Consider the following 13,358-nt stretch of genomic DNA (forward strand, 5'->3'; position numbering starts at 1 on the left):
TGTGAATTTTGATCTAGATTTAAATTTGTCACACTGCACGATGCGTTGTACTAGTATTTTGGGTGGCCAACGATATTACTTAGTATTTAGACACACTTTATGAAGCAGGCAAAAATGTAGTTCTAAAACAAAACCCATAAAAGATCACGAGCGTTGCAGCTTTCCATCAAGTAAGAAGCTCGCTTTCTACAATGATGCGCTTATAAGTCAAACCCCTATATCACCCAATCGGTCGGTAACCCTGTACACAGAATTTTGGTCAGTCACGCTACGCATGCGTAAATGAAAGAGGCAAGTACGCATGTCAGACAGCGGGGCAACTCAAATATCCCCTCAACATTCTTTCCTTTGACAACGTATAATTATTAATAAATTTCCTTTCCTCTTTATTGAAAATCTTGAGAACAGAATATGCTGGTTATGAACATATATAAGTGGGATTTTTTACAGTACATATAAAACAGACTGGAGACAGATATTTCAACAGTGTCCGTGTAGGTTGATATCACATTGCTTCGTTCGGGATTCAATCACAACACAACTTGATAAGTCTTGTAGGCTCAGTAAAAAGAATAGATAGCTGATGCACTGCCTCTGTGAAGGGAGAATGCGGGAGTTGGAATGTCTCATCAACTTGAGCACAATTAATTGTCCATATTTCTTTGAGTGGAACTTGGGCGACGCATTCATTACGCCAATCGCGAACACACAGGGAGTTCCTCGTTGAAGTGAATACATTCGAAGTTGAGCTGATTAAAACGGGGAGAAGACGAAGAAGCTTCCGGCAAGCACTCCGTTTGTATCGAAGTCGTGACAATGGTGGACTTGTACTTGGTGCCAGTCTGTTTTATGGTCATGGCGACACAGCTTTGCGCGATTCAACAGAAACGTTTCTCTGTAGTCGTATTCAAACCTGTTGCATGTTGTCGCAGGGTGAGCTGTAGGTGTTTGATTCGTTCTTCAGGACTGTCACACATGTTGATTTGCAGACGAAACCGAAAGGCTGCGGTAGCTTGCAGCTGTCTACTAGTCGTGGAAATCGCCGTTCCCTGAACACTGTGCGTATACGATGCCGCGGATTCTTAGCGCTCAATTGGTAGCAGCCTTTACTCAAAGGCTGCAAACATTCATTCATTGTCCCGCGCCGTCTTTTTGTCACCCGCGGGAAACGTGCATCTGACGGAAGAATTCGACAGCTGTCTCCAAAGCACTCAGAACTGTCCCGTTGCAAAAGTTCGAGTTTTTGCATAGGTTTGACGATGTTAGTTGCGCATGCGTACGAGCTGTTGGTACCAAAACTGACCCAGTGGCCTCCAGTTCGTAAACTACTTCGAGATGCGTCCCTTGAATTTGCTGTGTCTAGTTGAGTTTTCTTATAAATTAAAAATAAATTTAGTATAACTGCCGTCGCGTTGTCAAACCACTTGACACAGTCAACAATTTTTAGAACTGCTCATCTGATGTAAAGTGTTTATCTGTTTTTTAAAAATAAACATTAGTTACATCTTCGTTCAACGTAATGATTCACCGATAAAATTAATATGTAAATCGGATTCGTTTTTTGTTCCCTAGAAGAGGGACGTTGGGAAGGTCTTTGGATAAAGTTCATTGCACATGCGTAAATTGAGAAGTTGCTGATAGTCTGGTTCCCTGACCCATTTCCCCGGTAGAGGGCGTGGGGAAATATAGGGTCAGGTACCGGCTAATGTAAACATGGACGCTATTGGGTTAAAACAAAACAAGCTGTGATTGGATGAAAGTAACAATTGTAACTTTTCTCATCTTTCTTGGGTTTCGCACTCTCAGGCTAACTTGACACCAACTTCTTGTTTGTACCACAAAGCCGTGGAGGTAGAAAGAAAGACTTTCTACCTTCATGATTTAGCCACTGTGATTTAGCACACCTCTTAATACTTTTAGAACGTCAACATGATGCATGGCATTTTTCACGAAATTCTGACACCATTCTATCCATCGAAATCAATCGTCGTTCGCAGTTCCAACAAAGTTTGCTTTCAATTAGCTGTGATATCGCAGCATTACTTGTGGCGTGTATCGAACGTGCTCGGGTCATTGGGGTCACGCCACAGTCGGCGATGACCTCAATGACCCTAGCGCGTTCGATGCACACAACAAGTACTGCTGCGATATCACAGCCAGCCTTCAATCACCTCTATTTCCCCGTACTTCTGGATTAATCCTTTAAGTTTATGTTTCCCATCTCGTGTGCCAATGTTTTTGGTTCGGATACCAGTGTTCGAACATAATTCTGATCCAGTCTAATTTTGACCGGCGTTTTCATGGTAGCAGCCATATTTGTTGTAGCACGTTCTGTCAGGTGACTAACCTCCGCCATCTTGAACAAAATTCTGTTCAAGATGGCTACCCGGTACCTGACCCTATATTTCCCCACGCCCTCTACCGGGGAAATGGGTCAGGGAACCAGACTAAAGTTGCTGACAGTGTGCCGGTGCGCATTTTTTGATTAACGATATGGTATGCTATTGCGCACTGTCAGTGACCTTTGACAACCAAGCTTACACTGCGCATGTTCAAATATATAAAGATGATATGACAGTGTGCACGAGAGCTAAGGATGAAAAATCGCGATGCACGAGCACCTTGCAGAGTTCCACAGAAACAGCGCACCCTCAGCGGCAGCATGGATGGCTCACGTGGTCTATTAGGTGCTGCCGTTATCTTTTTGATTAAGCAAAGAGAAGAAATTGTTGAGTTCACGCTGCCTCTCGGCGCAACAGTATGTCATCATTTTTTGTAAATTGCATCTTCTATAACAGCAGTCTTCAAGCAGTCCTCTTTTGACTATCGTGGGCACGCTCTTGGTAAAACTGCTGGCCTCTTCCTTCCCTATAAAAGCTGTAGGGGAATACAAGTAAAAGAATGTGAAAAGTTAAAGAAATCACACACTGGAAGTAGGCGAGGGGTCATTTAAGTAGCACGAGCCTCGAAAGGCTTTAACTTTTGCTCAAACTTTCCGTAGGATAACTTTAAACCATTTCCCTTAAGAAATCAAGAATAAAAATAAGGGATCACAGTACAAATGCGAAGCAAATCGCCCAATATTTCCCTAAACTTCAAATTCAAAACGGTCGCCATCCCTGTGTTAACATTATGGGGAAAATTAAGTCACGTTTTGTATGGGAAAACATTAATGGGTCAATATCAGGAAGTGAGATAATGTTTTAGTTATATGTATACTGTACAGACGTTGCCTTATTCTGTCAAAAATCAAAGTATTAACCCTGTGAGCGCCACGAATTGTGTGTAATATGCCATGACATTATTAATGAATGCATTGTCATCCGGATTGAAATTTCTTTGCCAACAGTAATTAGAGGTTATTACCCAATATCGCCTGTTCCTGTGTCGTATCAGCATGAGTGTCATTTGTGCTGCGTCAGACACGAGACGAAGTCGAGTGTCTGACGCAGCACAAATGACACGAATGCTGATACGACACAAGGAACAGGCGATATTGGGTAATAACCGATTTATCATATACCCATGCCCATAATTTTAGGGAATTTTTACTAATAGAACGAAAAACCTTAAATTTTGAGGCTTTACTTTATTACGCCTTGCGCATAAATATCAGAATGTTTATGTGAACAGGCTTCATTCATAAAGTATACGACGAAGATGTCAACATCACGCGCGACATCGCTGCAAGTCGTCCATATCTCAATGAAACCCAAGAAGAAAGACACCGGGATACAAAAATCGTCATACAGAAGGAACATTTTAAGGTGCAATATGCTACAACTGTAACCGATCAAAAACTGCTGCAGCTTTAAATCTATCCTGATTTCGGTCGTCGTACGGCACGGAACTCGCGCTGAGAGGGGACGCCATTTTGTTAGTTTACCTTTAGAGTTGCCATGTCAACAGTCGTCGCGCGCGCGACATCGCTGTCACGCCACGCGCTCACTACCTGTTTAGTGGAGACCGTGCACAGTGCCGGCGCCGTGCGAACGGCATAATGTTTGCTACAACTTGACCAAAAAATACCATGGGAAAACATTTCAAGACTCAACGTGATATTTCCGTATTTTGCAACCAGAAATACCCGTGTTCCTCGAAGCCCTTCAAGTTTTTACGTCGGCGACATCGCTTCGCAGGCGGGGAGCGGCAGCCATTTTGTTGTTTACGTTGTTTACCAACAAACTGCTAATGTAGTTCGGGAAAACTCTAAAACTGATGACGTTCATCGTGCATATCTAGACGTTTACCGTGAAATATCACGGCTGATATTTTACGTTGAACGTCACTAGGATGTAGCAATATGGGCATGGGTATATGATAACATTCAATATTAAACACGTACGTGCCGTACTGAAAAGTTAATCAGTCGGCACCGAGACGATTTCTGAAGTTGGGTAAGAAGCTGTTTTTCACTGGCAAAACTATTAAAATCAACGGAAGGTACGTCGAAAGTTAGGGCTACTGAAGTCATAGCTATCCTTCGATGCTATCGGTCAATGCTCCATTTAGCCAAATTACCTTGTAGTTTAGACGAAAAAAAATGTTAGAGGAGGGTAAACGATTTAGCCGTGGGACAAAATGGCGGTTGAGAAGCGATATCGTTTGAAGGGCGCCCCCATACTGCAATATCGACTCACCTTGACGTTCTGCTTCATTTGTTGACCTTTCACTTGGCTGTGCATAGCAACCGCGACATATACCCTGCATGGTTTCCACCGTCCTCCCACAGTGCCACTCTCGCCGCAACGCATCGCTGGTGCACACTAGGAGTACTGTTACCACGGAAACTACCAGTAGTTTTAGACTAAAAAATGTCGTATTTTTGTCCATGATTACCTGGAAGAAAAAAGGGGGAAACAACAAGACTGTCGTCATTAAATTTACTCGCAGTCTAATTAGCGAAAATTTGGAGAGTATGACGCACTGTCAGAGAGGTAATGAATTTGTCACAGTAATTGACTGCACTTGAAAGGGTACCTTGAAAAGTGTAGTAAGGCGGAGTACTTGTATTTTAAAAATTGACCAGGAGAACAGAGATGTTCTGAATATTTGGACCTTCCGACTCTAAATAATTTCTCGATTTTTTCAGGTGATAGTTTGGTTCAAAAATGTCCTAAAGTTGAAATCAGAAACATGTTTTTACGACGTAGCCCATCCCTATTTTATTAGCAACCAAATAGTTTGTCTGAACCAGATCAAGGGAATTTTTGAAAGGAATAATAACCAAAAAATGCTGTTTTATTGTGTACTTGTTCGACCTGAGAATAATGTCAACATCTCTTTCGATAAGCACAATTCGGAAGCACAGCCAATCAAATCATCTCATTGACAGCGCCACCATAACCTCGTTTTCAGAAGCCACATTTGCATAATGGAACGGTCACTGCCTTCAGCTGAGTGTCCGTTCCGACCAGCGAGTCAATGTCTTTTCAAAATTGTGATGAAAGACTAGCAGCTCCTCGATCTAACCCGAGAAAAGTTCTCTGAAATTACCCATGACAGGTATATGCATGGAAATAATATTTACAAAAATTCTGAAAGAGGGGAACGTAGCACAGGTCGACAGGTAAATATTTATAATCTTAGAAAGCAGAAAAGTTAGCTAACCACTTCCGTCGGTTAGAGTGCATTGAACTTCCCTCGATGTGCATGCTCTCATGTGACCAATCCACACCCCTTCTACAACGTGTGACGGAGGTGCTGAGATCAAACCCGTGATCACTGAGTCTGAGATGAAGAAAATATAGCACGACTGTTTTCAAAAGTATCTTTCATCGTCAATACAGAGAAAATTCTTAATATAAATTCATGTGGTGTTACACTCGGCAAAGGAACTCAATTCCACTTCAACAAGAACGTTGAACATTAGACGGACGCACATACACAATCTGCACAGACGAGTTGAATATAAGGTATTCAGACAGCATATGTACATTACAACGAGCAATAATTTACAAACAAGTAAAATAAAATACTGAGAAAGACCGCATAAAGTTACCGCCGATGCTGTTTTGAACACACGCCACAACATGGTTTCTCAGTTAGTAGTGGGTGGGTTGTAAATGTAGTAGGGTCGTAATTTTCAGCCCTAACAAGACACTATAATTATACGCGCTAACTTCTAAAGTTTTACACGATGCTATGACGTCATACGTACACACATAGAACGGACGTAATGTATTAACAGCTTGGAAAAGTTCAAAATTTATGTCCATTTGAACGAGAGGGAAAACACACTTTCCACGAAAGCCATGTAATTTGTCACCGGATTTTCCTTCACACCTTAAGAATTGTTCCGGGTTACAAAGTAATTGATTATTTAGATACAGTGTCTCCTCAGGGGAGTCACGTGACCAGCCTAACAAGCGTTCTCGTGAATATTACCTGGCTGAGATTAGCTCACGTGATCAAAGTTTGTATCTGATATTTATCTAACCGATCGAATTGACGTGTTCAGCTGAAAGGCTACAGGAGCAGTAAGTGATTCTAAAGTTTCCGACGCAGTTCAGCTTGTAGGCTATTAAACCGCGCGACAAGGCTATTGATCTGTCGCTATGCTTGGAAATATATTCTTGAATTTGATATGGGAAAAGACTCCGAACTGCAAATCAATGTGAACGGCTATTAGCATACAGCTGCTGCATAAGATTTCATTGAAACGATGGACGAGGGGAAAACTGGCGAAGCGCTCAATCGATTAAAAAACAAGCCCGTCTGTAGCATTCGAGCCATTTGCCGGCGGTTCCGTTTCGGAGGACGATCATAGAAGACCGTTCAGATAGTTTGTGCATTCAGATTGGCAAAGAAACTTACTCAGCCGAAGAGTTCGCCTCGATCAAACATTGTCGAGACGCCGACGCCATTTGGCGGGAAAGTGATCTTTTACGGCCTACAAATTTGTCGGGGAAGGCATTACACTCTCGCAAAAAAAATACGATATAACAATTACATGTTATGGACGTAATTAAATTTATGAAGTGTTTATGCCGCATTTCGATTCAGTATTACTCACCCTCTGCCCTTTTTCGCAATTTACAAATAGTTGTTAAACGTTTGATGGCGAGTAGAAGTCATTCTCGTTTGGAAGGCGATCAAAGCGGCTACATAGGGGTCCTAAAACCCGCTAATTTTCGACGCTGACGCCACTAAGCGTCGTCAAGGTGCGGCGCGTGTTTTACACGCTAGGGCGTCAGTACCGGCAGTCGTTACCAGTCCGGAACGTCGTCGTTTGTAAGAAATGGCCTCCAGAGAGGATGGTGTTTGTTCATACAAGGATGCGTTTACTCGGCTAAGACGGTATGCGTCCCTGGTGGTCGCTAACGGATGAGTTAATCCTAACTAGAGCACTTGGACCCTTAACGACTGCTCTACAAACGGACGCACTTATTTCCTATCGACCTCTTTTTAAAGATCGTATGACATTTTAACACTTCAAGACTAGCGAAGGCAGGAATATCTGACAATACAGATTAGAAAACGTCCATGCACAACACATAACGCAAATCACACACACAAATACAAATGCGTTGAAACGGCTTTTAACGGCTTGGCCAGGACAATATTGGACAACGGAGAGGGCATGTCGGAAAAGTTGACTCACAAACCAGACGTTAGAACCAGGACACTGGACTCGAGGAGGAAAGTAAAGACAAACAAACAAAGGCAAGTATAGCCGGACAGCGAGTGGATAGAAATTGTCGGCGACGATAGCTGACCTACATAAGAATGAGGAAAAATATATGGAAGTGTACGGGAATCGTGATAGGGCAACCTGGGAGGCAGGTTGATCACGATGAGATATATAGAAATATCCCCATGGGTTTACACACGCGGGGACATGTTACCCACCACAGAGAATTGCATATCGCTGTTATATTCCTTGCCTGTTTTTAGGGGTCCAAAAATGCACTAAACTTGATACAATACCAACCACCCTAGGACGATTAAATTTAATGGCAACCTGATATTCTTTCCATTTTTTCCCTCTAGTTTTTCACCCCCGCAAGTCTTCCGATAATTGGACACCTTAAACCGGGACCATTATATATGACCATTATGAATTTCATGTAATTAGATTCAGAGAAAAGGTTATGTTTCGAATTACCCTTCTTGTCTGCGGATTTACGGACGATAATTTTGCGTCAACGATACCTGTCACAGAGAATATCGGACAAAAGACGAGTCCTGTCGTAATCCTACGCGAATCGACAGATCTCCCATACATGGAATCACGGAGGAGTCCACGCGGGGCCTGCTGAGACGGCGTGGTACCAATGAACGCATGGTGGCTCTATTACTACTGATGTCGGAGGAAACTTTATACGGCAGATTCGTATTCCATACTATCCTCTGTTTGCACGGGCTAAAATGTCTTATCCTTGACCTACATATATGAGTGCATAAAAAATCCCAAACTAATTTCCCCTCTGCTCAAAATATGAATGTCAACTTAAGCGACCCTACAGGAGTATTATCCGAGCTATATTCATTTGCACATTTTAAAAAAATTACTTTATGTACCCTATCCGCCCTTTGCCCAGCCCAGCCCGTGTTCCCCACTTTCAAGTAAAAAAGAGCTTTTCCGCACGGATTGAATCAGGTTAAAGTGGTATACGCCTCAAAAGTGAAAGACTTAAACTTTTGCTCAAACTTTCCTGAATGAAACTTTCAACCACTCTCTTACCAAAGCAACAACAAAAATCGGGGGTCACCGTTCAAAGTTTGGAACTAGCGAAACAAATTACCCAACATTTTGCGATATTTTGCGATATTTGAAATTCGAAATGGCCGCCATTCCTGTGTTAACTCTATGGGAGGGAAATTAATTTTGGATTTTCGAAAATCTAAGCCGGTGAAAGTTTTTCTTTCTCTAAGAGCTTTAAAACGAGTCCCCTCAAGTGGTAGATCAGAAAAGAATTGTAGAAATTTGAGGGTCCGATTATCTGTCCCCGAGGTGCGTTCTCCCTTAAGAAAATCGGGAAATAGTAAAAAAGGCTGGGAAAGGAGTTACAACTCCAGGATTGGGACAGAAGTGGTGCGCTAAGTCAAAATGCCCAAGCAAATTCACCCATACCCGAAATACCACCTGTAACAAATTCACAGCGGTTCACGAACTCTCTTCCTGACGACAAACTTTTGATTTTTTTGACAGAAATGACGCACGGAAAGCCATTACGAAAATGAAAGGCCCTGGGCCTTATTTGCGGGACTTATGGTCCTCTGCGGTGTCATTCGGGCAGGCGAAGGAAAAAAAAGCGACTTACCCAGAAACCATGCACACGAGTCTGATCAAAAAGTCGTAAAGAACGTGCTTTGTGAAGGACCTTTATATATACACACACACACAACTTCAAGTGACTTGCTCACGGGAAGATTTCATAAGTGAACGGAGATCATATTTCTTGTGGCAATTCAAGTTTACTTTGAGCCCAGTCGGACTTATGTAACCAAATCAATAGCGAATTAAATGCTCACTTAGAAATCCCTGAAGTGGAACCGTGCAATGCTGTTCGAGTGACGACTGGCGGCGCCGACGCGAGAACACCTCTATGGCGTAAACAATCTGCCGCGGAGGTATCCCAGCGTGGCGAGGTCTCGTTCAACAAAAAAGTACACCGTTACTCGGTAAGCACGACCACACCACGGACAATTAACGCAAGTGTTATCAAACACGAAGACCACTCACAGACACTTCCAAACAGAAAATGATTTCCCGCAAACAAGATCGTAATTTACACAAGATACTAAGACATAACAGCCGGAGGTGAATAAAAACAAGGGAATGCAAAGTTTGGCACGTTAGGTAAGTTTCTGGCTCCGCGCTTTTAACTTTTATTTTCTTAAATGCCACGGTACGATGGTGTACGTTACACTATAAGGAGATCGATTAAACGCACTGTAGGTGCTCTATCGATTTGACGTGGAATTTCAAGAGGGTTCGTCGCGGCGACCGACTCGAAGCGTGTCTGCCACACTTGTGAGCCGACAGACAAATCATAACAGTTTCCCAATATACGGATACTCTGCTTTCATCTTTGCGCGAGTCAGTCGATCTATTTGTGGAGCTTTGATTTTCTTGAAAGCTCCGGTGATTAATCAGGCATATCGTTTTCAATGAGTGTCTAGAATACTGGTGTGTATTGTAAATCGACTATTCTCAAGTATTGGCACAAGACAGTCTGATACAGTTTGTTTATATGAACACCTGATCCGAACGAATTCGGCCTTCCTCTCTGTTTAATGACTGTCGTCTGACGGCTCTCTCTCTCTCTCTCTCTCTCTCTCTCTCTCTCTCTCTCTCTCTCTGTCTGTCTGTCTGTCTGTCTGTCTGTCTGTCTCTCTCTCTCTCTCTCTCTCTCTCTCTCTCTCTCTCTCTCTCTCTCTCTCTCTCTCTCTCTCTCTCTCTCTCTCTCTCTCATTCTCTAAAAATCCCAGCATGGATTCGACTACCTTTAAACAGGTATTATTGGACCGACAGCGAGATGTGCGTCCACCACAAGGCCGATGAACTAAAATGTTTGGCTTACCCGAGCATGGCCTGACGATAAAAAGATGACATGATACTACTCATAGTCCCGGTAAGGAATGTATTGTGAAGTGTGAATTACACGTATGCCACACTGGATTGAAAGAGTAACCTATTTAAGATGTCTCATAACAAGTTCACCAGAAACGAATAATATTCTCGTTGTAATTTCCTCCGTTTCCCACTTTCTCTCTCTATCATGAGATTAAATAACGGTTTTGGAGATAGCAATACACTTCGGAAAGGTGACAAAGCCATGCCTTTTCCCCTCTGACTTGACAAAATAGATATTCCAATGAGAATGCCATCTCGTGGTTTTATATAACAGTCTCACTAGCAGCTCCCAGTCAGCCGTGGTTTGATCAGAGTACATATTTAAACTTGCAAGCATCGTTGCAAACAAAACATTTGACAATTAGGAAGATCTATGGGCTACCTTTCCATCATAGACACTCTACGATTATGCCCATTATGGGCATATTTCGTGCATTCTTCAATGACCAACACTGCGCGTGCATTTATGAGCATAGAAAGATATCGAAAAGACCGTTATTTTTTTGCCCTCGGTGTGGAAGTAGACACAAGACACTCAGCTGAGCTGAATTCTGTGTTGCTGTTACACACTACAACCTTTTACTCCTGTTTGAAATAATGCTCAAACTCGCTGAGTACGAAAAATGCAAATATTATTATTTAGCTTTTTGGTAAAATATAAATGTAAGGTTGACCGATCGAAAATGCGTCATACGAATTTAAGAATGAATGTCATATCTACGTAATGTTCACGGTCAATATCAATACTGTATTCAAAAAAAGGCGTTGAGAAGGCTGGCCGGCAAACTGTTTTGTAAGCATTTTACTACAACGCATGCGTACTGGCAGTACTCTTCTCACCACGACAAACTGCATTAACTCCTAGAGCACTTCCCCTCATAAATATTGATACCTTAAATTGGTCTTATTGCGTCACATACGTCTTACAGTTCATCTCAAAATAGATGAAGTACATCACAAGACGGATGCAGGAAAGAAGTTGATAAGTAGGTACGCATGCGTGTATCGTGAGGCAGTGTCCATAGGAACACGCATGGACTTTTGAAATATCGCTAATAGACTGTATTGGCTCACAGTCCCTCCAGGACAGCGATTGGCTGGAACAGATAGCACCATACAGATAATACCACGATGAAAGTATATTTAAAGTCTTGAATTTCAAGAACGTACACTGCAGATGTCCAATTGTCCTTAAAGTACAGGTTGCCAGACAGAGAACCGGCTTGTAATTGGACAATTATTCCCAGGAAGCAGATTTCCCCAGTAAAAAGATTGCGTCATTGCGAATACAATATCGAATCTTCTGATACTAGTTGATCGCATCTGCCGTTTTCCACATCGCTGGTCCACGACGCGTATCAATTTCGCTACGCAGGGCCGCCTCTTTCAGTTCACTAACCGCTCCCTATCAATAATCTAATTTTAGCATGCGCAGACGTTGACGGCGAAAGTGGCTATCGCGTCCACGCATCTCACTTTTTTATTGTCTACACAATGTCTACCTTCTATTTGATTGCGTTCATTAAAATCGCAAAAAAGACAAGTAATGAACGCAGTTCGCCGTTGTCATAGTGATGATTGGCTATTAGATCCCTTTATTATTTTGGCATATGCGGTCAATATTTCCGAAGCAAAGAGATTCACTCAATATCTGATAGGATAAGGCATATTTTTGCTATTTCCTTTATATTTATCGAACTTTTGGAATGAGGCCCAGTTGAATTATTTTGCTCCCGTAGTCGACTCTACGTTTGAAATAGTTTTATTTCTTCACTACAAACATATAGAATTTCTAAAACTTTTGTATCGAAGTTGTTTTTAATTACTAGTCCTGCATATGGGAAAAGCATACGTTCATTTTAATATCACGTGTACTAATTAGATACCGATCGGTTGTAAAAGCTGTGTCAAGAAAGATTTGCTCCGTCATTCTGGTTAAGATTCCATCAACGAGGAAAAGTCGACGAAAAACTTCTTGTGGGATACAGACAACCATATCGAGGAATTTACATCGATTGAGCTCATTATAAGAGTGATCGTACACTTGATATAAATGTCGCACACGATACGAAATATGGAGACATGGCGGAGTTCGCGGTTTTAACTCTTGCAGTATAGAACGTATTTGATTAAACGTCCTTCTCTGAGATTCATTGAGCCTTAAGGTAGAATGCGCCTCGGGGACAGATATTCCCAATTCTCAAACATTTACAATATTCTTTTGGTCTAACATTTTTGGGGACTCATTCTTAAGCTCATGGAGTGAACAAAGTTTTCACCGGCTTATATTTGTGGAAATCGAAAACTTCACCCCCCCCACCCCCACCCCGAGTTAAGACAGAGATGACGGCAAATCTGAATTTTAAGTATCGGTAAATATTGGGTAATTTGTTTCTCTGGTACAAAGTCTTTCACATGACCCTTGGTCTTTGTTCTCGATTTGGAAAAGGAATGGCATAGTTTTCCTTTATTTCGAAACGCGTACTACTACGTTAACGTAATATTGAAGAACCACCTGCGCCTTTAACGACGATACCTCTATCTGTAAGTGGCTACATTAAACAGACATTACAAACCGAATGACGGTGTTTAAGTTTCCAACTGATATCTTGCAACATACACGCATACGTAGCTACAGTACATACTTACAGTACATACATACATACATACATACATACATACATACATACATACATACATACATACATACATACATACATACATACATACATACATACATACATACGTACATACATACATACGTACGTACATACAT

At 41.9% G+C, this 13,358-nt stretch overlaps 1 protein-coding gene across 1 annotated transcript in view; it reads right to left on the reverse strand.

Moving 5' to 3' along the window:
* Positions 1–359: 359 nt before the first annotated feature.
* Positions 360–13,358, reverse strand: part of LOC139118459 (insulin-like peptide) — a 31,000-nt gene continuing 18,001 nt past the window's right edge. Inside the window, exons 2-3 of the mRNA XM_070681757.1 lie at positions 4,641–4,839; positions 360–2,877 (exon numbers count right to left, since the gene is read on the reverse strand). Of these exons, the coding sequence (XP_070537858.1) occupies positions 2,684–2,877; positions 4,641–4,833 (387 nt within the window). The 5' untranslated portion in view covers positions 4,834–4,839 and the 3' untranslated portion in view covers positions 360–2,683. The remainder of the gene's footprint in view (positions 2,878–4,640; positions 4,840–13,358) is intronic.

Source organism: Ptychodera flava, chromosome 2 (assembly GCF_041260155.1).
Source record: "Ptychodera flava strain L36383 chromosome 2, AS_Pfla_20210202, whole genome shotgun sequence".
NCBI classification, from domain to species: Eukaryota; Metazoa; Hemichordata; class Enteropneusta; family Ptychoderidae; genus Ptychodera; species Ptychodera flava.